General features: G+C 37.8%; 1 protein-coding gene across 2 annotated transcripts; it reads right to left on the minus strand.

Moving 5' to 3' along the window:
- Positions 1-8590: 8590 nt before the first annotated feature.
- On the minus strand, positions 8591-25044 carry Mlc1 (Myosin light chain alkali). Of its 2 annotated transcripts, XR_002009080.2 has the most exons (7): positions 24866-25044; positions 23132-23159; positions 18541-18681; positions 17331-17498; positions 15652-15738; positions 13924-14037; positions 8591-8836 (listed from the first exon to the last, which is right to left on the minus strand). XR_002009080.2 is itself a non-coding variant. In XM_019046590.2 (6 exons), the coding sequence occupies exons 1-6, from the start codon at positions 24866-24868 to the stop codon at positions 8781-8783; spliced, it is 483 nt and encodes a 160-aa protein (XP_018902135.1). In that variant the 5' UTR covers positions 24869-25044; the 3' UTR covers positions 8591-8780. The 2 variants fall into 2 exon arrangements, 1 of the variants encoding a protein (XP_018902135.1); XM_019046590.2 differs by lacking the exon at positions 13924-14037.
- Between the last annotated feature and the right edge of the window lie 610 nt (positions 25045-25654).

A 25654-nucleotide genomic window follows, 5' to 3' on the forward strand; every position in this document is an offset into this window, starting at 1 on the left:
TTTCGTGGCGCCAATTTCGAACTTTCGGTTTTCAACGGCGTGGTTTGACGGGCTCAAGAATGGACCACCGGATGGTGTTGATCGTAGTCTCGGCTTTGAAACGGAAAAGAAAAATGAGAGGGGGAAAAAGAAGTAGAATGGACTAACAAAAATAATTTCTTCTCGTTTTTCTTTTCCCTCTGTATCCTCTTATTCTCCTTTTATTCATTTTTTTTTCTTTTCTCCTACTCCCTTAAGTGAGAAACTACTTTCGCCGGAACGTCAATGGGGAAAGCAAATAGCAAAAAGGACCAGCGCGATTACAGTGTTTTCAAAATCGTGCAACTTCTACTTTTCTTTTAAAAATACTGAATATATACAGAATTAAAATTTACACAGTTATTTTCCTCAAAAATTAACAATTTTTTGGTGGGAAGCCAAAACCGTTTGTTATTCTGGGAGATATTTTAGATAATTATGAAGGAGCAACGTTTTTATAACACCGTAATCGTGCTGCTCCTTTTTGCTAAATGCGATCTATATAAGAATTAGAAAAAATTCATTTTATTCTTTGTTGTATGCATCCACAGAAAAAAATAAAATTGTAAATTACTACCCCAATTTCTTTGACGATCTGGATATTTGCAATTAATTGTGGTAGTACCGGTTTCAGGACATTTTGTCAACGATTTTTTGTCCGCGCACCTTTTTTGTCCAGTAGTTTACGCCCACACGTAAAATAAGCAACAGTGACTTGGTCCAAGCGTTATATTTTAGTCGGTATGTAAAATTATATTGACAATATGGAAATGAGAAATTGAGAGAGAAGGAGGTGTTGTTATGGTTGCTCATTTTCTAAATGAAATGTTATTACTTTCTCCTTTTGAATCATCTTTTTAAATTGTCATTGGTGAATATTTGGTTTTATTTCTATCCTTAAAATATTGAATGTACAATATACCTTACATATGTATAGGTACTTTTTTTTCTATTTTTTCTTTACGAAATTATTACTTTATTTTGAAAACATTTATATTTTTAAAACGTGACAAATATTTGTAAAACCTTTTCCAAGCGACATTAATCTCAATGAGCCGCAGTTGTGCCGACTGAAACGGCAAAAATGAATAAAAGAGGGAAAAAAACCAAGAAGCACGCAATCTTTAGTTTTAACCCGATCTTTTAGAGTCAAATACGTCAAATTTTGAGCGTTTCCTTGCGCGTACACCTCGCTGCAGCACAATAAAAGCACAAAATGTAAAAGAAAAATTAAAGTGCTTTGGAAATCATTAAATTTGACACGGAACCACCAATATTTAAAAAACACACATTATATTATTATTCTCCTTTGATAAATTGATACATATTTTTTCCCATCAATTTAAATGAGAATAATCAATGCAGAGTGTGCTAACATTTCAAAATCATGAGTTAAAAAACGCTGACTATGCGAGTATAAATATTAAAGCCTAACAGAGCGGAGCGGCGTGCTGCCAGCGCGAGAGGCTCACTGGCGCCTACAAACCTAAGTGGATACTTCACGCATTGCACAATGCTTGAAGTATCCACTTAGGTTTGTAGGCGCCAATGCGCGTTCCGCGCTGGCCGCCGCGCCTGAAGCAACTATTTCACAACAGAGGTGTTGCACAGTATTATACGAAATTGAACGTATTAAGAATGACAGGCATCCTTTAAAAGTACAAATCTTTCCTCGCAAAATAAATCAAGATACTTATCGTACACAGGAAAAATCTAAGAGCCTTTAGCTGAGGCAAATATAGAGGTTTATCCGGTTCAGGTATAACAGGGTGGGAATTTCTTGAAAGATAATTAAGTCCTGTTACACCAAAGAGGTGTAGAGAGTTTTAGTGAATTTTGTCTCATGGAATGACGCTCCCCCATTTTTACCAAAACTCTCAACTATATATTATTCTCCGTTGGACCAAACAGACAAAACAAAAAAACAAGCAAACCCTCATTCTTCCAGGACATTATATATTTTCATCCAAAAACGTCGTGAGCAATTGTCGTTTGTATTTACATGTGGGCCAATTAACTTTGGGTCTCAACTGGCACGTGGACCAAAACTCCCGTGCCGAAAAAACGCGTGGACGTAAATTACTGGAAAAAACAGGTGCGCGGACAAAAAATCGTTGACGAAATGTCCTATAACCGTAGTACCGCAACTCAAGTTTGGATAGTTCTGCAACATTTCGACGGGTGTAAGTCGGCAATCACATAACTCGGTTTGCGACGTCGCAGACTTCCTGTACGTCATATTTTGTTTTTTAAACGGAAAACTACTCAACGGCAATTCTTTAAAACTGCCGTGATTTTTCTTCTCTGTGCGAAGAAAATTCTGCATAAACTTCAAGGAATGATGTTGATTTGTTCTCCTTTAAAAAAATATAACATTGAGCGGAGATTTTAAGACACCGCAAACAAGATATGTGATTGCGGACTTACGACGTCGATTTGTGTGAGTAACTTAATTTATTGGGATGCGACTACAATGAATTGGAAATGTCTATATCCTCCAACAACCCTGTGCTCTTTTTGCGCGTGTCCCAGACAGCTGTTGAACGGGAAGAGCCATACGTTGCATACTCCCGGCAAGCGCCTTCAATCTGTTGTGTATGTGACGCGGACATCCACGAAGCATGAATAGTTCTATCAAGGCGTTACGCTTGACAATGCCGCAGTCCCTTGATAATTGTTGGCGCGTAAAACATGGATATCCATTGATCGGGGATGATTGTACCGTTCAGATCTTGGATAACTCAACTCTGAAAATGTCTAAAGTTATATTGCAGAAAAATAGTTCTTACGATCAGATGCTACTTTTATTTATTTTTCTCCACACGAAAAAAAATCTTAGAAAATTAAGTTAGATATATAAAGTAGAGGAATATAAGCCAAAAATATGCTTGTATGTAACAAGTTATTGACAAGCAATGGAGATGTTGCATGTGTGAGGAATTTGCGATTTTACTATTGATTCTTATGTATAAGTTGGCGAGAAACACAATGGTGCCACTGGTTTTCTCTAAAATCAACCCCCAAGCTCAAAAAAAGCTCTCAAGTTGAGGCCAAAATGGAGGGGATACCCACGCTATCCTGAGAGTCCACCTCTACGTCAAGACAAACTCTCCATCAAAGATAGGTAGAGGTTCAAAAAAGCTCTCAAGTTGAGGCCGAAATAGAGGGCCACGCTATCCTGAGAGTCCGCCTCACACGAAGACTAACTCTCAATGCAAAGATAGGGAGCAAATATATTGCAGGGCTGCCATTTTTATGGCAGCCTATTACGATAGGTGCTCTGCCGTAAATAGGCTGCCATAAAAATGGCAGCCCTGTCAATATATTTGCTCCCTATCTTTGCATTGAGAGTTAGTCTTCGTGTAGAGGCGGACTCTCAGGATAGCGTGGCCCCTCTATTTCGGCCTCAACTTGAGAGCTTTTTTTGAGCTTGGGAGTTGATTTCAGAGAAAACCAGTGGCACCATCGTGTTTCTCGCGAACTTTTACATATGAATCGACAGTCAAATCGCAAATTCCTCACACATGCAACATCTCCATTGGACGACATTTTATAATAAAGAACTAATATTTCTGATTCTTCCAGGAACGCAACTGAAACATAATGCTCATCGAACGTTCTTTCTGAAATAAACCATAAATAATAGGTACCCCATTGCAAAATGTAGTCCAATTGATTTGAATAGCGTGTCCAATATCATCAGGCTGAGAGACTCTGTTATTCCATATGAGCCCGTTGTAAAGAGTTTAGGTTTGCACGTTCTATGTTCGATTATAGCACACGCTGTAGAGGTACCTAAAGTGTTCCAAACTTAGAGTCAACTAAAAAAGTTAGCTTTGAAGCCCTGGATCAAGGAAAAAATCTGATTTTCTCTCTTTGATTATACTCAATCAACGTATTTTGATATAATGCTTAGGATGTAGAAGAATCGCAGTTCAACCAAAATTCTTGTATTAGGTAATTTACAACTTGTCCCGATTTGATCGCAAAACGCTTCATTTGAAAAATGGGAATGGCTTTGCATTGACAAAGGGATTAGAATTTATAACGATGGTAACAGTGAAAACAATGTTGTCCACCCAGCAATTAGAATTGAATGCCAAGTATGTGGAGATAGATTTAAATAGGACGGATGCCCCCCGTGGCATTCATTAGAAGTCTCCATCCGCAGAATGGATGTGTGTAGTAAATCCTATGCGGGATCCGCTGTAAGAATTTTCAGTTTTTTATCCCCATTTGGTGAAAGAGGAAATTAATTTAAATTTTTTCAAGCGAAAAGTGAAATTTTTTTGTCCAGCAGATATGCGTATCAGCTTATTTCGTTTATTTCACTTATTCATTCAATTACTTGTTTATTTGTTTATTTTTTACTCTTTTATCTTTTTTCAACTACTGTTACTATATTTTTATTACTATTTTACTATTCCATCACTATGATGTTTAAATAGTTGTAAAATTGGATGTTAAAATTATCACTCTTATTTTTCTAATGTTTTGTAAATATTGTATTGTATTGTATTGTCGAATTGTAATAATGTTTTTCTTTTTTGATGGTGGCAAGGAAGACAGGACCATTTGATCCTGCTTAAATAAAGTTATGGAAATTTAAATATTAAAAAAATCTTCTTCTTGTTATTATCTTTTCTCTTCCATTTATTCGTCTTTCTCCCCATTTTCTTCTTGTTACTATCCCTTCTCTGCATTTACCTTCTTCTTCCTTTCTTTTTTCATTTTTCTCCTCTGCCTAGTTTTCTTCCTCTTCTTTTCTTTAACTTTTTCTCTCCTCTCTTTTTCCTCTCTTGGTCCGTGGTTTTCTTCTGTTTCCTCTCTTTTTCTTCTCCTTTTTCTTCTCTCTTTATTTTCCTCCTTCTCTATGTACCATGAGAATCGAAAACACTTATTCCTCTACCTCCTATCCTATTTTAAGAATTTACTTTTGAATACTTCAAAACTTTTCAAATTCATGGCGTTGCAAGTCACAAGAAACGCCTTCAATTTTTTGGATATGTGACGCGGACATCTAAAGAGGATGAATAGTTGTATCAAGGCGTTACAATCGACAAAACCATGGTCACCTCAATTGTTAGTGCATATACAACGCAGATCCTTTGATCGGGAATAATTGACTCATTCAGTTCGAAGACGACCCAACTCCAAAAATTCAGAAATATAATGTCGTTTTACAACAGAAACATAGTTTTTATATTCAGGTGTAACTTTTATTTTTTTATTCCACCAAAAAAGATAAAAACAAGCTATACCATTAGGTATACTGTCGTGCTAAGGAAGAACGCCGTATTCATACGTTACCAAATTTCTTACAAGAAAATTTGAATTTTCAGGACGATGTGTGATATTTTTCTACAAATTTTTCAGAAAATTTCATCTGAGATCAGATTTAAATTAACTGAACATTTCAAGAAAACATATCCATCACTCTCCTCAAAAATGAACATTTTATTGGAGGAAATTTGGCACTCTCGAATAAGCAAACAGCATTTTTACTTAGCACGGTAGTATATCTCAGCCACGATTTGCATCTTCTTGTTCCCTATCATGATCCAAAAACATCAGAAAGACGAAACTCCAAAGGAAAATATAGTGCAAATAGGTAATCAACTCAAACATCGACTTTCCGAAGTCAATCTTTGATCGCATGTTTGTTAATTGTTTGTTGGTGCTTACGACGCGGCGAGTTCGTCTTAATCGTATTCCATTGTAGATAAAGCAAAAGCATATTAAGGGCCTCAAGAAAGTTAACAAACTCGGTAACTTGAAAAAAGTACCCACTTGCAGTCGTGACTGCTTATCTCCATTACGAGGAAAGAAAGTTGTCTTAAAACATGCAAAAACATAGTGCTCTAAATGAAAACTAATTAACCCTCTTTCATTCTTGTTCGGAACTTATTTTAGATTTACTGCTGACAGACTCGTGCGTTTATTTTTTCGCAGGCTTTCAGTCCGACAACAAGGGATCAGTTTTGATAATTAAGGGGCCCAAGGGGGGGGGAGGTTCAAGTATTACAGAACGCACTTCCAAGTAGCATTTTTCAACGGAAAAATCGGGATATATTCGAATTTTATCGGCGATAAAATCGCTAGGATCATCCTCATCTGAGCGATTATCCTCGATCTTGTCGAATTAAAATCGCGATTTTATCGTCCGGCAGTTTGTACGGATCTTGCGGATGTTTCCTAATCTATGCATCCTCCTGCGGGCTAATTATAGACAAAGCTATTGACAAAGAAGACACAGGGAGTAAGCGATTATTGGTTCCCATAGACCAAGAGAGAAAATGATGGACTAACCATAGGATCTCTCGTGGGTTGCCGTTAGTTAGTATTACCTACCTTTTTTGTCTATTGCAACCACCCGCTCTCACCAACAGGATCCCTCCATATCCCTTTTGTCTTTTCAGTCTATATCTGTGTCTATAAATTTCAGCAATCAGCCCGCGGGCGAGAGAGACAGGGTGCCTCTTTTTGGAACCGAGATCGAGAGTGACTTGGTCGTTGGAAACAATGCTGTCATGACGCAACGAGTGAGAGAGCTTATAATTTTATTCCTCTGAGGATGATAGATGAATGACAAGCATACACTGCATGTTGGACCATAGTAGTCTTCATCAAATTCACTGTAAATTGTTTTATAGCAGTATTGACACTGTTGCGTGCCTGTTTCACTAGTGATTTCTCGCGTAGCTACTGCAAGCATTCTTGATTCGATCCCATCCGTCCAACCTCTTCAATCGCGCTTTCGCATTTTTTGCAAAAGAAGTTCTTGAGACAACGTTCGCAAAATTTTTTCTTGCATCGATGACATTCATGAGGCCAACTCCGTGTGCTGCATATTTTGAAGCACTCGCCTGCACTCACTGCAGGGTACTTGTTTTTCCAAAGAACTTGATCTTGCACCCATTTCAGCCAAGTATGGCAAAAAACCCGCACCCGCCCCTCCGAACTTTTAAACAGAAACAATATAATTGAGTAAAAATTCAGCAGATCAATAATTATTCTAAATAGTGTAAAAATCAGGAAAAAACACGTGTAGTTTGAATATTCGAAATGACCGATGTTGTAGTTTTGACGTATCGATAAATACTATTTCGGTGTTACACGAAGTTTCTTTATCATTAATGTACATCTGTTTACCAGTTTTGATTGAACACCGTGATAATAGCAGCGTTCATTGCTGTTGTCATGTTTCCTTGGCTCCGCGTCGCGTCGGTTTGAACTCATTAATCAATAGAGGGGTTTGGAGGACAAGGCGCATAAGTGCAGTTTTTAAAAAATTGAGTTGTTAATGATTTCAAGTAATACTAGTGTGAATGTATATCTCTGTGAAAAATTCGCTCCTAAATTCAATTTTCAAGCTCAAAAGTCAGTTTGAACTTTCTTTCCGCCATAAGGATCTATGTAGTTTCGAAACTTCAAATACATATTTCTCGAAATAGCAAAAACTGCACTCATGCGTCTTGTCCTCCAAGCCCCTCAGTTATGTTTACATTTCCTTTAAAATCAGATAAAAGTGAGTCATTGGAATGATTTTTGATATTTTCCTAAAACTTGACGTAATAATTGATTCTTCCACCGGAAGTTACTCGAATCAAGGCGCGCCGAGAGATGAACGCAAATTGCAAGTGCACAGACATTTGAAAAAACTCTGATTTTTTCGCTGATTGGTTGATCGGAAATGTCATGCAATATACGAATCGAAGTGAAAAATTTATCGCACGCAAAAATCTAAGTTAGTTTTCCCTTGAAATCTACATAGAGTGGAATATCATGAAATGTCTCGCAATTTGGGTTAAAAGCAGCGCCTCTCTAGTTTTCACATTGAAGTGTTGGACAACAGTCATTTTTTAAACTAGCATACATGTCGTAAATAAACATGAAAAAAGAGAAAAAAAGAAGAAAAAGAAAGAAAAAACAAGGGGGGAAAACGGGAAACAAAGCTTATAGCTTTTCTCCCTTTAGATTAGCTTATTAGCTGTTGTATTATTATACAACAGTGAAAACCCCGACTCAAAACTGTACGTCATTTTCAATCGGAAAATACAATGAAAATAAAAAAATATCGATGAAACAAACTGAGACCTACAATGTTCTCGGGATATGTTGGGGATGTTGGCCACCAAGCATGCAGATCTCAGGATTTTTCATCGATATTTTTCAATTTTTATTGTATTTTCCGACTGAAAATTATTCAGTTTTGAGTCGGAACGTCTCAGATTTTTAGTGTTGTGTTTTTAGCCTTGCTTCTCGTTTTTCCCCCTTGTTTTTTTTTGTTACCATTGTCTCAGGCTGCTTCGTAAAATTTTTTTTTTTTTTTCACTAATTCAAATACCACACAAGTGATAATCCTGCGCTTCCAGTTAGAGCCCCGCCCCTCCGTCCCTACTACGCACCAGCCCGAGGCAACCGTTGTTTGAAACCATCAAACTCGGGTCGCCTGGCCAGGAATCGAACCCGATCATAGAGCCAGCGCTACAACCACTACACCACAGGAGGCCGACTTATGTCTTAAATAAATCGTGAAGGGTCATTTGAAGTACAATAAATTCCCGACGAAAACTGTTTATTTTACAAGTTTATTTAAAAAAGAAGTGTGTGAACCTTATTATTATATTTTTGGATACATCAGATCATACATTTGTACAGATTTGTAGTAGCGGCTCCGCTGGCACGCATTGTCTCGCTGTTTTGTTTGTTGACAAGATGAAGTGGCTCAGAATGTAGAATTTGTGGCGTCGAGATCCAGCTTATTCAGGAATAATTGATTTTGGAACGGGCTTTTCACATACTCTCGCCAAGAATGCTGAAAACAAGGGACATACTGGCATTAAAACATGATATTTATTAATGTCAATTTGCAGTCCTAAATTTTTATAGAAGAGTATGGTTGAAATCAATCTGTTTCGGACTTTTAAAACTTCAATCTAAAATAATTATTCCTAAAATGACGGTTGACAAATGTAATCAAAGTGAAAAAAAAACTTGATATCAATAATTTGTCATATTTCATTTCCTCATTTTTACGTCATTTTCTCATCATACAAATATCTGTCAGGAATGCCTAGCTGTGTTCTGCCGTGCTAAGGAAAAAGTCCGTATGAACATTCGAGAGAAGCCACATTTCCCAGGTAAAATGATAAATTTTGAGGAGGGTTATGAATATTTCCTCTGATAATTTAGATCTGATATTCTGAAACATCGGAGGAAAAATATTCACAGATTTTCCTGGAAATTCATGTTTTATCACAGGTAATTTGGCAAAATCCAAAGGCTCATGAGGCATTCTTCCTTAGCACGGCAACATTTGAATACGCTTTTTATTTTAAGGTACCTAATACATCATTGAAAAAAGAAAGAATAGGCCAGTTAAAATATTGAGACACTCATTTAAAGAGCCGTTGTTATTTTCCAAAAAGCTGATCCATACTTGATAGTATCAACGGCAGAAGGGACATTCAAGATTAATTAATTACAGTCGAACCTCGATAACTCGAAGCTGAAGGGAAGCGATGAAAAATTCGAGTTATTGAGGTTTCGAGATTATCGAGGTTTCGAGTTAACGAGGTTTGGAGATGAAAAATTCGAGTTATCGAGGTTGGAGGTTCGAGGTTGGTGCTAGGTCAATTCAGAAAAAAAAAAACCGTTATTTGTTTTACGTTATCATAATAAGGGAATATTGGGGAATGAAAGTAGGAACTAATATTTAACCCCACGTCCGATCGGGGTAGGACAATGGTTTATTATTGGAAAAAATATGTACACAAAGATCAAGAATTAAATTTTAAAAAACTGAGTTATTCTGCTCTGCTGCAAGTGTCGCAAACGGTGTCTATCTACCTCATTTTCAAGTGTTACCAAAGCAGAAAAAACATCATCACTAACATTAGGCAGTTGCTCCACAAAATCTCGGAGTGTAGTAAGTATGCTCTTTGCCTGCTTATTTGGCACCACTGGTTTTGGGACAAGAGGCTCGTCATCTTATGTTCACGTTCTTGTCCCGGCACTGCTTAATCCACACAACCAGGCACTCTTCGACATCAGAAAATTCACTCTCCCGTTTCCTTTTGCAGCCACGTGCCCCGTCACTTTTTGAAAGTTCAAGGATCTTCTCCTCGTTTTTTAATATCGTTGAGAGGGTGCTGGGTGGGATACCGAACTCTTTTGCAATTTGTTCCTTTGTCTTCGCACCTCTGTTTTTCACCGCCTCCAATATGCTCACTTTTTGGGCGACACTCAACGCGGAACACTTGCGCATTTTTTTTTAACGCGTCACAACATTAACTGATGATAAATTGATTAACCTGCCACCGCTGATTGCCTGCGGCCGCCTTGAGATTATCTGGGCCGAAGCATCCTTCGAGTTATAGAGGTTTTTCTCCAATTCCTTCGAGTTACTGAGGTACATATTTGACACATGGTAGTTGCCTTCGAGTTATAGAGGTAAACCGCCGATTCCTTCGAGTTACTGAGGTACAAATGAGCCTCAAATGTCTTCGAGTTAACGGAACAAATTTTTCGAGTTATCGAGGATTTTGGCCTTCTGCGGAAGGGAACGGACATTTTCTTCGAGTTATTGAGGTTTTCGAGTTATCGAGGTTCGAGTTATCGAGGTTCGACTGTATTCCTTTTGATAAACCAAGAGATTTTTCACCAACAACTTTTATTTATAATCGAATGAATTACTATTTTGAACAGTGGCGTGGCGTGAATGATCAACTATCGATATTTCTCCATTTGAAGCTATGGTAAAGAATCGAGTATTAAGGTGTTCGCTGCGAACACCTGTTTCATCGATCCTTTTCCATAGGTTTAAATGACAGATCTATCGATATATCGCAAAGCACGCCACACCACTGATTTTGAAACTCATGAGAGCCGTCCAATCGAAATCAGAAGACATAATCCTGTATTCGCTGTAAATTAAAAGAAGGACAGTTTTGTGATGTAAATAAAAGATCATTATCGGAGTTTGGAATCGCACATAAAAATGAAAAACACACAATATTCCCGGCAGAAGAAATTATCTTAGTTCCCACACAACTAGTTCACAAAATTACAAAGCCTGGAATATTTTAAAAAGAATTTAAATGAAGGAAAAACAGAGATGTCAAATTCTGAGTATCCTCATTGTAAACGGGTACAAATGGACAAACACATTGAATGCAGTAATTATATTATTAAGGTCCAAGTTAAGACGAAAACAGATCACGGTCAATATTTAGAGCACCACATGCACACAACTTTCACATTTAATTTAGGGAGGGAATAAAAGGTACAAATTAAATAAAAGAATGGGATCCGATTTTAAAAAACGATTAATTTCATTAAAAAGCATGTAAGATTCACAGTGATCAACATAAAGAGGATTGTGCGTTGAATTTTTAGAAAATGAATGAGACCGTGTTTAACTTTCAGAAAATTCCCGCAATAGCGCTATTTTATGATGAAATTTACTGCGAACGCGCAATGTCATCGTAAGTAGGCTGAATCCCTGGTTGCTCATTACTGCAGCAGGGCCGGATTAAGGGCATGGCCACAGGGGCCGCGGCCCATGGCGGCAAATTTAGGGGGCGGCAAATTTTGCAATTTTTTTAATGTAGGTATCAAAAAAAGAGAGAAAAAAATCGGATTTAGAAAATAAATTACAAACGAGAAAAGGCGACAGAATCTCTCATTTCCTGCGAGTAAAAGTATAGTAATTTTTAATTTTGTCGTCTTTCGGTGATACAAGAGACAACACCTTTAATTAGCCGAGTTAAGAGAGAAACCAAACACGCAATTTAACCTGGAACGGAGCGGCGCGGCGGTCGGCATGAAACGCATAGCGCCTACAAGACTTCACGAATACTTCACGCATTGCGTCAAACACAGTGCGGTCAGCAGCGGTCGGCGCGGCGTGAAGCGCATAGCGCCTACAAGACTGCATGAATACTTCACGCATTGCGTCAAACACAGTGCGTTCAGAGGCGGTCGGTGCGAAATGCACAGCGCCTATTTGAATGTAGGAATGCTTCAGGCATTGCGTCAAACACAGTGCGGTCAGTTTGTTCTTTCATAATTTTTTCGTTCATTTCTTATATTAATGGAAGGCCTTGTTCACACAGAGATAGGTTCACGGAACTTAACTTTCGCGCAAAGTTCCTTGAACTTTTGTTGGTAATGTTGACAGGGCTTCGCAAAAAATGTGTCCAACACGAGTAAACGCGTCTTATGCACCCCTCCCCGCTGCACGTTCACTTGATGGTTTTTATTGATGTTTCAAAACGAATGAGAAGGGGGCGGCAAAATACAGGCGGCCCACGGGCGGCAAGTAGGTGAATCCGGCCCTGTACTGCAGAGGCCGAAGAACTTTCTGCACCTTTGCAGTGACCAACATAACACCAACATAAAAGAATGTTGAGACCGAGTGGTACCATATTGATACCATGCCAGGGTCAACAAAGTATCACATTTCACTCATCAATATGGTGCCAGCACGATCGTTTTAAGCAGAGTTGGTACAATTCTTTATCAATCTATTAGTCAATAAAATCGTTAATCTTGTGGCATATTCAAATATTTTCTCCTTGTTACGATGACGTCAATGTGATTTTGAAACTTTTGAGGATTTCAGTTTCAAAAGTTTTAATTTGCTCACCATCATTCATTCATTCGCTCAATAGAATCAGTAATTTGATATGGAATCATCCGATTGATGATTAATTATTAATACAGCACGTCTAAATAGAACTAAAGTTAAGAGTGCGTAAAAGATACAGTGTTCGAGTAAGGGCACACAAACAAGCTTTGATCAAAAACCACATGTACATATTAGGCATCTGTAGGTAGGTTTAATGCCAAAAAAAAAACCATGCTTAAAAATCATAAACAAGGGACATTTAGCTACTTATGGAGCAAAGTTTACCATGCATTCGATACTACCGCGCGTGAAAAAATCATGAGAGGGAAAAATGCAAAATAAAATTGAGAAATTCTTTCGGACCACGTTTGATGGAATCCTTTGCGTCTAGTGCGTCTACTGAAGAAGGAACATGATAGAATGACTCTGATTGGTTCAACACCAATAAGAAATTCTTTGAATCATTCAATCTGAATGGTGCGTAGGGAAAGGGGGAAAAAAGGAAAAAATAAAAAGCGCCCAAGATGATACAGAGCTCAGCACTAAAAATTCGGCATTTGTTGACAATAGAGAAAAGTTTCCTGCAAGAATTTTTTTCCACTTTCTTTTTACCTTTTTCGGCGAGATTTGACGATAGGAGAAAAATATTTGAGCTCTACTACCAAATAAAAATGTTGTTTCGAGGTTAATGTCTAACTTTGCTTTGGTTAATTTATTGCGTACGAGTAACATATATTTAAATGTAAACAGTTAAAAAAATAGCTCATGGCGTTGGCAGGAGCCAACAGGCAATGGAAGTCCCTCTAGAGCTAACTTCGGTTTTACCAGCAATCAAATGAGTTGGTGACAAAAAGAGTTCTTCCTTTCCAGTTGGCTCCCTCCCTTACCACAGTTAGCAGCCGCAGTAAAATCACGAAGAGAAAAAAACTTTTAGTTGGTTCGGTGCACTGAAGTTATTGGTTCTCGAATTCAAGCTCTTTTTTCATTGATAACCTTCACTGATTTTTGGTTTCAGCGACCGAATTTCAATCAAGGTAAATAAAAGCGCAAAAAACATTCATTGCTACCAACAACTTCAGTATCCCTTACGAATGAATCTCCAGGATTCACAAAACTATAAAGTCTTTTCATCCGTGTAGGATTAGAGACGATTAGAGATCAGCAATTAGTATAGCAGCGTTTCTTTTTAGGTTTTATTTCATGAAAAACATTTGACTCTTTTAAATTCGTGCTAGGCACGTATTTCCACATCAGCGAAGAAAAAAACTTACTCTGGTGAAACAAATCAACTTGGAAGCTGATTACGGGTTTTGGAAGGTACGGAACAGGTCTTAGTTAATTAAATTAAAAAACTGTTTTAAGAGCCATGAACCTTTTGACGAAAGCTGGAAAAAATAGAATCGAATGATGAAGGAACAAAATCATGGATATGGTCGCAAAAAAACTAGATGACAAAACACAAAAGATAATTTACGGTGGAATAGAGGGGGATGCAAATAGATCTACAGGAGCTGATAGGAGCTTACAGGTTTTACAGGCCCAACTCTACAAAATCAACCCTAGGTATACTGAAGGTGGTTGAGCAGCAAGCGCACACGTTTGAAGGGTTTGCCCATGTACCGACTACTGAAAAACTTTGTCAAACTTCTGCATGTTCACGAAGTGCAGTTCCATCCGGTGACCGAATGCAGTCACTGATGCAGGTTCAATCCTCAGCTCGAGTGAGTTCATTCCAAAGTTTATCGAGACTGTCTATAATTTTGGAACTTTGATCCTCCCCAACTTGAACTCAGGCTAGTCCGTGAAATATGAGAATGGACGTTTAACTTGAATACGGACTATTCAACGGTGCAATGCTGTTGAAAACTTTCGATAAATAGCCATAATTCATATCAAGAAAAATGCTGTTCAAAATAATTTACTTAATTCATAAGAATCAGTAATTCAATCTTTTTACTGTGAATTTACGCCAATTTTTTCCTCGGTCAGACAGACGAAGATTTTATTAAAACACCAGTATATTTAACTTGTTAAATGGTCGTTCACAACGTTGGAGAGAGTAAAAAGTGCTTGCCGAATAGGACAAAACTCCTTTCAATCAAGTTATGCTGAGCGCCGAAGCTAGAATTTCTAAATAAATTACAAGTTTAAATTAAATGAAAACAAAATGTTTGTATACTTCAAATAGCATCAGTTCTACTTGAAGCAAAACTGCCAAAACTACTTTTCAAAGAAGCGCATTTTACCTATGTACAAACTACGACCAAAGCTATGAGCTTATTGGACGCATCAAATTTAGCTTTTAGTTTTTAGTTTTAGTTTTTAGCTAAATACTGCCTACTGAATACCTTCCGACCCACCTATTCGTTCGAGTGATGATTGAGGTAAAATGATTAAGGTGGTATATAAATCGGCTGTGTCTTCAGATTTAGCGCAAATATACAATATCATGACTCATAATTGAAATATGACTCATAATTTGTCGCACCAGCAGTCTTCAATGGCTCATTTGGATTTTTAATTTTTTAACATGAACAGCGGCATCAACTTTTTCAAAAATTAATCAAAATTCAATCAAATTTGAGCGATCTACTCAAGCGTTGCGCCAAAACTGAAGAAACAACCTTCAAAAGAAGGAAAAACCTCCAAATACTCATTCAAAATGGTACAAAATTAAAGTTGCTATCAGGCACGGAGGGTATGAATTTTCATGCTGATAGTCGGTTCTTCGACCGAGAGAACTAAAAATCATGACGTCAAATCATAACGAAGGAATCAAAATAAGGGATTCAAAAAGGGTTTACTACATAAGAGAGGAGGACTTGGAAAACCCAGTATTTAGGATGGTAATCATTCAGAGAGAACAAAAAGGGGCCATAATGCTACTAAAATCATTCAATGAAGTAGGTCAGAACAGTTCATCCGTTACCCAAGGTGCAAAGGAGTTTTTTGAGATTCCTTAAGAATAACTGATGTTGTTTATTTGGTTGTCTACTTACGAACATATGGGATCATGCCTTCATCATCTTCGGGGTCTATGCAGTCCTTGAAGATTTCATCGACTTCTTTCTCTTCTAATTTCTCACCTGGAGAATTGACGAGGGAAGATAAAAATCAGTAAACATGTATGAATGTCAAACGACTAAAAACAGAGGCGGATCCAGAATGTTGGCAACGCTGGTTTTTCTCCATTTAAACCTGTGCTGAACACCCTGGTAAAAATTGGCGATAAGAGCTGCGTTTCAAAATACCATAGGAATTCTTATAGCCGGCTAAAGAAGGCTACAGAAAATCATATAGCTGGCTGTAGAATGCGGAGAAAATCATATGGCCGGGCTATACGAAGCGATAAAAAATTATGCAGCCGGGCTATAGTTCCTATCGCCGGGCTTTACACTTTATCGCCTGGCTGTTGCTTTTTCGCCATCGATTATAAAAGGCTATAAGAAATTGTGTAGAAATTCGTGTGCTTTGGAAATCATTAAGTTTGATACGGAACCACCTTAATATTTACAAAACACACATTATATTTTCCTTTAATACATATTTTTTTCATCAATTAAAATGAGAATAATCCATACAGGATGTGCAAACATTTCAAAATCATGAGTTGAATAACGCTGACTCCGCCAGATTAAATATTAGAGCCTAACACAAAGCGGAGCGGCGACGCACTGGCGCCTACAAACCTAACTGGGATACTTCACGCATTGCGCAACGCGTGAAGTATCCCTGTTAGGTTTGTAGGCGCCAATGCGCGTTTGCGCTGGCTGTCCGCCTGCCGCGCCGCAGCGTGCCACGGCGCTCGAAGCAACTATTTCACACCAGAGGTATTGCACAGTATCATACGAAACTGAAGGCGCTCTAATATATTAGGAATGGCAGGCATCCATCAAAAGTACGGAGCTTTCCTCGCAAAATAAATCAAGATACTACGGCCCAAAAAGAGAGCAGTAGTCCAAAAACTCACTAAGTCCTAGCATCCGTAATTAGTAACGTTTAGCATACACTTATCGCCTGGCTGTTGCTTAGTCGCCATCGGCTATAAAAGGCTATAAGAAATTGTGTAGCCGGCTATAGAAGCTATTGGAAATCTTACAGCCGGCTGTAGGTCTATGGTATTTTGGAACACAGATTCTACTGCCAATTTTTACCAGGGCAATCGATTCTCGTCGGAACTTCTGGCTGGCCGCTCCGAGAATCGATATTAAAATGTCAATTCCTGGATCCGCCAATGACTGATAATAACGAAAAATTTAGCAAATAGTAATTCAGAGGAATGAAGTATGATCACATGGTTTAAGGAGGTAAAATCTCAAAAAGGTAATTTTTGTAAAATATCAAAATACGGCTTTTTCCTTGATGTGATATACGTATTTAAACGTCTGGACCACTCAAATTACACTAATTAGAAGAAGAATGCCGATTCTATGACTTTCCTTTCATGACTAAAGTTGTATAAAATTCAAACAAAGGGCCCTCGGCTACAGGCTCACAAAACATTCAGGGTTGTATATTTTAGGTAGATTTTTTTAAAGAAAATACTCCCTTTGTCACACCGAATCACACTTTATTACACCGAAAAAGCAACTCCTTGTAAGCCTTAACTTGTCAAAGGTTAGTGAGAAAATAGTACATTTATCTCGAAAATTGATGTAAGATCAGATTCGCCACTTACCAAGGGTCAATAGAATGTGATGTAATTCAGCGTATGACATAAGTCCGTTTTCTGCCTTGTCGTATAATTTCAAACATTCAATAAAATCTTCGTACACTCCTTGGTCCTTGTCTTTCTTGACTTGGCTGTAGATTGGCAGGAATTCTTCTAATGAGATTGTCTTTTCACCTGCGATGAAATTCGTAAAAGTTAATGCACAACGAAAAACATTGCGCCAGAAGTTAACAGTGCAAAAACTAAATTGGAATAAAGGGTCAGTTGCGCTGGTCTCAGAATTGTGTTTTGATGCTTGATTCTTGTAGTAGTAAAGTCTGTCCGAACATCAACTCTCTTCGTTCAATATGAAACGAGATATCGCGCTTTGAAAAATTCGATTTATTAAGTCATCTACCGTGGAAGTGACACCCTTGGTTGCTCAGAACCTGCTTTAATCCAAGTTTCACGATGAGTAACCAGAGCAGATGTGTGTCTCGTTGACTGATAAAAGCAAGGTGGAAGAAACCAAGGGTATCACTACCGCGGTGGATGACGGCATAAACCGAATTTTTCAAAGCGCGATATCTCGGCTAATATTGAACGTAGAGTGTTGCTGTTTGGACAGATCTCATTATTTTTAGCTAATCTACAAGAGGCTAGCATCAAATCATGATTCTGTGACCACTGCAACTGACCCACTAAAAATTATGAGTGTCTAAATGAATACGTGCTCAAAAAGGCTGGTTTTAAACTCATTAAGTCAATCAGAACGTGTTTAAAAACGTTCAGCTGTTTTCGTTTATATTTGCATGTCTGCGCTCTGTGTCCATATTTATACAATGTGAACATGAACAAGTCCATTTTTGATGGACCACAGATTCCACAAGAATTTCAGGGCTCATCAGAAAATCAGTGAGTCAATTTTCCCAACGATTTACTATGAATATTATAAGCAAAAAGATAGACATTTTAGAATGGAATCGCATGGTTCATGGTATACCCATCTGATGCAAGCAATCATTGATTTTTGAGATTTTTTGCGAGTTTACACTCCTCGTTGGATAATATTCTTCTGGAAAATTCATTGAATCTATGAAAGAAGAGGTAATATTTTGAGACACTGGCAGTCAAAATTTGTGATTATGTGACCTCGTAATAAATTTCGCCATAGGGGAGAAATCCAAGAGCTTTGGGGGTCATGAAAAGGGGTAGTGTTGAAATCGTTTAAACTCACCCTTCTTCTTGGTTCCTCCCAATTTCTCAATGAAACCCTCAGTTGGGTTAAGGTTGAGTGCCCTCAGGAGAGCTCCCAACATGGTGCCGTCAATTGCACCAATACCGTCTACGTCATAGATTTCGAACGCGAATTTTACCTCTGTAAAAATTAAAAACCAAGTGATTAAATTAAATGCATGTGTGAATAAAAAGTCATTGAATGAAGGAAGAACAGAATACCCATGTGCTTGCAAGTTTTTGCAGAGAAAGTGCATGTAACCGCGAGAAGGGTTACGGGACAGGCGAGCGTGACGGGAAATGGAAGGCGGCGCCTTAAATGATACAACTATTCGCACTTGATGGCAGTGCGAGTGGCATCAGCAAAGATTGAAGGCGCGATGAGTTTGCTAATTGATATCGAGGCGTTGAACCCGCGAATGCAAAATTCCCGTGAGACGGAAGCCCATTTCTGCCGTGCTCGGGAAGAAAGTCGTATGAACATTCGGACGTTGCCAACTTTCCCACGGTAACATGTTTCATTTTGGAGGGAAATTTCTGAATAGTTTTCTTTAAATTTTAAGATGTGGATTCGAATAATGGAAATCACTAATGTTTCCCCCGAAAAGCCATCTACGGTTCTCTCTGTTTTCAAAGCTTTATACAATCAACGAGAAAGAAGGATCAAGACGATGACCTTAATTCGGCAATATCCATCTGAACCAAAGATGTAGAAGCACAACTAATTCTAACTTTCGATAACCCATCCCATCAAACCTGCTACCCTGAAATTTGGTTCCATAGAAATGCGGATTTGGAGCTACCGGGAGAAGACAGTCACAAAAATACATCAGGGAAGAAAGACAAAAATACAATTCGTGTGCGAAAGTAGTTTTGAGTAATATTTAAATAATATAAAAGTTCTTCCGTCAGGACTTAGCAAGTTTTTGATCCCTCCCTCTCCCTTGATGCTTGAAATCCTCTTTTCGATACCAATTCCAAGCAGGACAGCAACGACAGCAACTATCAAGATCATTATGACTGGAATTTATTTTTCCATAATTGACACGTATACTACTTCTCTATTTATATTATGTATTCAGAATATTTTGTTGCCAAATATTACAAATAAAAATAATTTTCTTGATATAAAATTTTATGAAATTGATTTGCGTGAAATTTTATGAGATGCATTCAGAAGGTCAAAAAACGCCTCAAAACAGTGATTCTCGATTTTGGCATTTTCCACACCAGGCCTAAACATTAGACATTCACTCGTTGCTCGTAAAAAATGAACTGTAACCCCTCTTTTCACATATTTTTGTTTAATTTTAGACTTTCAGTTTTTGGCAGGAGAGAATTTACGGCGAGTGAAACTCAAAAACATTCTTAATTCAATTTTTTTGAAAATTTGGGTTGGTTCCTCTCAGAAACTCGGTCCCATTAATAACTCCAAAAAAAACCAACAATAAATTTCAAATTTTATGAAATGTATTCGAGCCTTTTGAAATTTCACTTTCCATATAGATTCAAGCCTTGAACAAATGTTGTAATTCTCTGGTGACTCGGCATCTATGGGGAGCAGAGATTCCGGCCGTGTCTTAAAAATAGTCGGCCGAGTCTTTTAAGGCGTAACGTCGGCCGTCGGTCGGTCGGACGGAAAAACGAAGATCTATTTCAAGTTGGTCTGTGGCGGGCGCATCTACACGTCATCCGCGAACGTCGTCCCCCCCTGCCCTCTACCCTCCTCCCTCTCCACACCCCCATCGTCGCGCGTTCACCCGTTGGCAAACGGTTCGGATTCCGGAGGGACCCTGGTCCCGAACTTTCGTCTCTTGTTACAGCGTAGGTGTCACGTCGCTTATCTTTTCATCTGGATTTCTTTTCATCAATATTTTTTAACATCACTTTCCTCATCAACACGTTTTCTATGTAAATATTGCAAAATTCAGAGCCTGCACTGGAAAAAAAAACACATTGGATCTAGAGTCCAGACTCTCAAAAACATCGACAAGAAAAAGTGCTCTTGATTCAATCAGAATCTAGCTTAAATCAAGAACCAAGCCTCTCAATTTAAGCGAATTTCGTTTTGATTCAAGCGAAAATCCGATTGAATCAAGAGTATTTTTTCTGGTCGATGTTTTCAAGAGTCTGGAATCTAGATCCGATGTGTTTTTTTTTTTCCAGTGCAATATTTTTGAACATCACTTTTCTCATCAGCAAGTTTTCTATGTAAATATTGCAAAATTCAGAACCTGGGGAGCGCCACCAGCGGGTTGATTATTGAAATTGATAGACAAAGCTTTAGACAAATTAGACATAGGGAGTATGAAGCGATCTTATTGGTTGAAATGGGTGGTTCCTACAGACAAAGGGAGAAAATGATGGACTAACTATATCGACGGTGAAACTACTACACTGGGAAAAAAACACATTGGATCTAGAGTTCAGACTCTTAAAAACATCGACAAGAAAAAGTACTGTTGATTCAATCAGAATCTGGCTCAAATCAAGAACCAAGCCTCTCAATTTAATCGGATTTCGTTTTGATTCAAGCAAAAATCCGATTGAATCAAGAGTGTTTTTTCTTGTCAATGTTTTCAAGAGTCTGGAATCTAGATCCGATGTGTTTTTTTTTTTTTTTTTTTTTTTTTTTTTTCCAGTGCAATATTTTTGAACATCACTTTTTTCATCAGAACGTTTTCTACGTAAATATTGCAGAATTCAGAACCTGAGAAGCGCCACCAGCGGGCTGATTGTTGAAATTGATAGACAAAGCTATAGACAAAGAAGACATAGGGAGTATGAAGCGATCTTATTGGTTGAAATGGGTGGTTCCTATAGACAAAGGGAGAAAATGATGGACTAACTATATCGAAGGTGAAACTACTAGACCACGTGTCTCGTTTGCGATGTTTAAAAATCTCCACTCCTATTTTATTTTTTAGAAGGAGAACAAATCACTAACATTTCTTGAAATGTTCACAGAGTTTTCTTCGCACAGAGAAGAAGAAACAGGGAAGTTTTCGAGAATTAACTTTGAGTAGTTTTCCATTTAAAAAATAAATTATGACAGGAAGTCTATAGCGTCGCAAGACGACATACATGGTCCGGCACTTTCACCGTCCGTATAGTCTCTCGTGGGCTCCCGTTAATTACTAGCAGGTATATTGCCTTCTTCCTTTGTCCATTCGAACCACCCGCTTCCACCAATAGGAACCCTATACATCACTTTTGTCTTCTTTGTCTGTAGTTTTGTCTATAAATTTCAACAATCAGCCCGCTGGTGTCGCTAAATCTGTGCAAATCTTTTTATTGTTAACAAGAATCCGTTGTCCTAAGAGAAGCGATTCATGACAATAAAATGTGAGAAAAAAAAATTTTAATAAAAATTTCACGAACGGAGGGCATTTAGGTTATTTTAAAGTAAAATGAAGACCTCGCACACTTTTAATAACCTCTTATGGAGCTGTTTAGGTTTTGGATTTCTCTCTATGAATCGACGCAAAGTGGATCGAGTCAATAGGAAAGGTCGGACAAAATTTTGCAACTTTAAACGCTTATATAACTCCGTTTATACAAAAAAATTTCTAAAAGTGGTTCCATTAGTTTCCTCGTGAAGTTTTCTACTATAAGCACCCCATGAAATTTAAAATGTAAAACGAAATAAAACATCAAAATTTGCAGTTTTTGTCAAAAATTTCGTGTCCGACCTCTCTGATTGACTCGATCCACCGTCCGTGCGACGGTGAACCTGCAAAAAGCGTACCTCGCTCGAGGTGTTTCAAAACCTCCGCTCCTAATTTATTTTTTCAAAGAAGACCAAACCAACATTATGGCTTGAAGTGTCATCAATATGGCATTATGGCATCAAGTGTCTGCATAGTGAAGTGTTGGGACGGAAGATGCACTGAAGGTGTTCGGACGTTGGGTCCCATGGTGACCCTAGCTCAGAAAAAAATGGCGGCGACTCAGGGTGGGAAGGGGTTATCGACCTTGACATCGTGGAGGTTTAGATTGAAAATATTTTTTTTGTATTTTTATTGGGATACACAATATCGGTTAAAAACAGAGTAAATACACCTAACTGTTTAATTTGAGTGAAGCTCGTGGTAAAGAAAGAAAATGAAAACTCATGCTTTGTCATTTTGAATCTTGTGCATGCAACGTCTCAGCCATTTCCCCCGAAGAACAGCTCCTCGTGGATTCTCAAATGACCATATTCTGCCGTTAATGGTACTCTACACACTGCCATCTTTATTTTGATAAAATGTATGTCTTTTTGAAGGTCAAAACTCAGATTCGCTGACTGATGACTGATTGTGGAAAAGTTGAGTGACTTGTTCAGAAGACAACGCTTGCTATGACAAACTTGTTTTTGGAAAAGACTCGATCTGACATCCATTAGTCTTTATAGGGTCATTACAATACTCAACGAATCGCTCAACCAATTATTATTGAGCTCAAAATAATGTTGATCTCAGAACTTAACGTTTGTTTTTCTCGATTACATTACTTAAGCTGGAAGCTCAGGGTCTGAATAATAATGAATTTTCACCGTAAGGGGGATTGAAACTAGCGACGATAATTTGAAAAAGTAGGTATGTACTCACTTGCGACATCCTCGTCTGAAAGATCGGCCTAGAAACAGACGAAAAGGAAAAGTTTTATAATACTGTCGGAATGAGAACAATAAAATAATTAATATTAGGTAATGGATTCCCTGGCTTTTTTTTTTTTTAAAAAAAAAAAAAAAAAAAAACCACGCGTTGCCAAAGCCGCGTGATTTACAATATCTCTTAAGTCCCTCAACATGTGGTTCATGAGTAAACTTTAAGATTCTTAAGTTTAAAGAAGACTAGGTATATCATGCTGCCCTTGATTACCTGAAGGGTAAGGAATATTTGTAGAGGAAATAAAGTAAAATTGGACTACATTTTGCAATTTGAAACTATAAATTCTAGTCCGGTTTAAAAACAACGTATGTGCCATTAGTTTCCCTATGCGCATAAGTGTTTTTACAGAGGAGCCAGAAATTGTAGTTCCAAATTGCAAAATTAAGTCCAATTCCTCGGAGGAAGAAGTTTCAATACTTCTTCCCGCAGATTTCTTTTAGCATGTCTCTTTTCGCCATCGGAACACAAATTGAAGGTCAAATCCTCTTTCAAAATGTCAAAATTTGTTAGAAAATGTGTGCCATTTGATCCAACAAACAATGGGAAAGTTCAGAAAAATGTATTTTTTATAAGCTTTTAAATGTTTGGCACAACTTAAAAACCCTATAAAATACATCATTTAGAAAGGAAGTGGCATCAAGGCTCACAAACGACAATTTATGACATCCTTGGACTCATCACCACTAGAATTTTACAAACATCTTTTTAACTAAGGGGAGCTGTTAGTGTCATTTCTTTTCTTATAATTGGTTTTGTCAAAGCAATTTTTTTCCCTGCAATTTTGGAGGTTTATATAGCTGCACCATACGCAAAGGAGACACCTTAAGGATATGTCGCGTGTTACGCAAGGTTTTCTTCTAAATATGCCCCGAGAAAATAGTTGTCCAACGGTTAAACGCGACAGAATACTGCTGTAGCTCTTTTCTAATGAAAGTAAGTTTGTGCAGTTACTTCTCAGTAAGAAAAATTGCTCATCGTCACCTTGCAGGCGCAAACTCCGAGTGGAAGAAAAAGACGGAGTCACTTTTAATTCCAATTCAAAGAGCGAGATAAGTCAAAAATTTGTCTGAATGAAGGAAAATCATGCTAAAGATATGAACAATAATAATGAAAGTATCTAATCCGCGCAAATATTACACAGAGACTTGTCATTAATCTGACCGCAAATAACTAGAAATGAAACGTTAAGATTTTCGGGTCAATGTATTGTTGCAGAGAAGCCTCTTAAATCATGATATTTCAAAGGAAGCAGATATTTAAAGAAGAGACCCATAGGAGGCTCTTTTGTTTTGAATTTTCAATGCCAATCGTTCCCAGGTTTCTGGCGGCAGTGCTTTAATTTCAAACTCGTGCTTTAGAAAATCATGAAATTAGGTATAGATTGATTTTTTTTTTCATCCAAGGCACATTCCAAATACAGCGAGCTTGATGTAGTAAACCTCTTAAGAAATATAATTGAAAATAAAATTGAAATATAAGTGTTAGACTAGATTAGAGACGGAACACCAGCCCTAACTCTCCAATCATAAGTCGAACTTCCTATCGATAAATGATTTTTTCACAAAAAATTTGGACTCCATTTTTCTATCAATCGTTCACTAAACAAACGTACGTTCGTACTTAAACAATCACAGTGTTAGGCAATCGGACTTGGAATTTTCAGGAACTCACCATTTTGCAGAGTAAATTAACTTAACCACTAGAACTTGTAAATGACACGGTATGGTGCTATGAGAGAGACTGAGGTTCTGAGCGGAGTCGGAGACTAAGGAGCCAAGTCTATTATTAGCCGATTGCGAACTTCGTAAACTAGGTTCGTCGAAGCCCCGAAAGACAAATTTGGACCGCGCCGCGCACCTCCTCACTGGCAACCAACTTTGACCCACATCCAGCCTATTATTCCCTTCGGATCACCACGGATTTTTGACGGGCGCGTCCAAACGAATAGGTGTCTGCGAATTTTCCCCTCGTCAAATTTCCGGCATACTTGCCAGATAGTGCTGAAAAATCGGCACTTTCCCCCTTTAAACACACGTAAAATTTATTCGTGTAATTGGACAATCTGGCAACTTTGGATGAATCTGCCACGTTGCCGGTATGGTTGAATGCTGAAACGCCTCCATGTAGCTGAATAGAAAATTATTCCAATACGATGATGAATATGATGATTGAGATGATTAATTGGATTGCATTTTGCAAAAAGGAACCAAAGGCATTGCAATGATGCTAAGATTGTGCAAGTTCATTTTTTGCGATAAAATTACTGAAATCACGAAAAAATATGAAATATACATGGTTCTTTTCGTCTTAAATTTACAGTTTTTAGCGAGTAAAATAGGAACTATTACTGGATAATCAGGGGTTTCTTTCAAGACAAAAGAATTTGCACAATCTTAACAACATTGCAATGCTTCTGGTTCCTTTTTGCAAAATACAATCCAATTATGATTAATTTAATTT

Source organism: Bemisia tabaci, chromosome 8 (genome assembly GCF_918797505.1).
Source record: "Bemisia tabaci chromosome 8, PGI_BMITA_v3".
NCBI classification, from domain to species: domain Eukaryota; kingdom Metazoa; phylum Arthropoda; class Insecta; order Hemiptera; family Aleyrodidae; genus Bemisia; species Bemisia tabaci.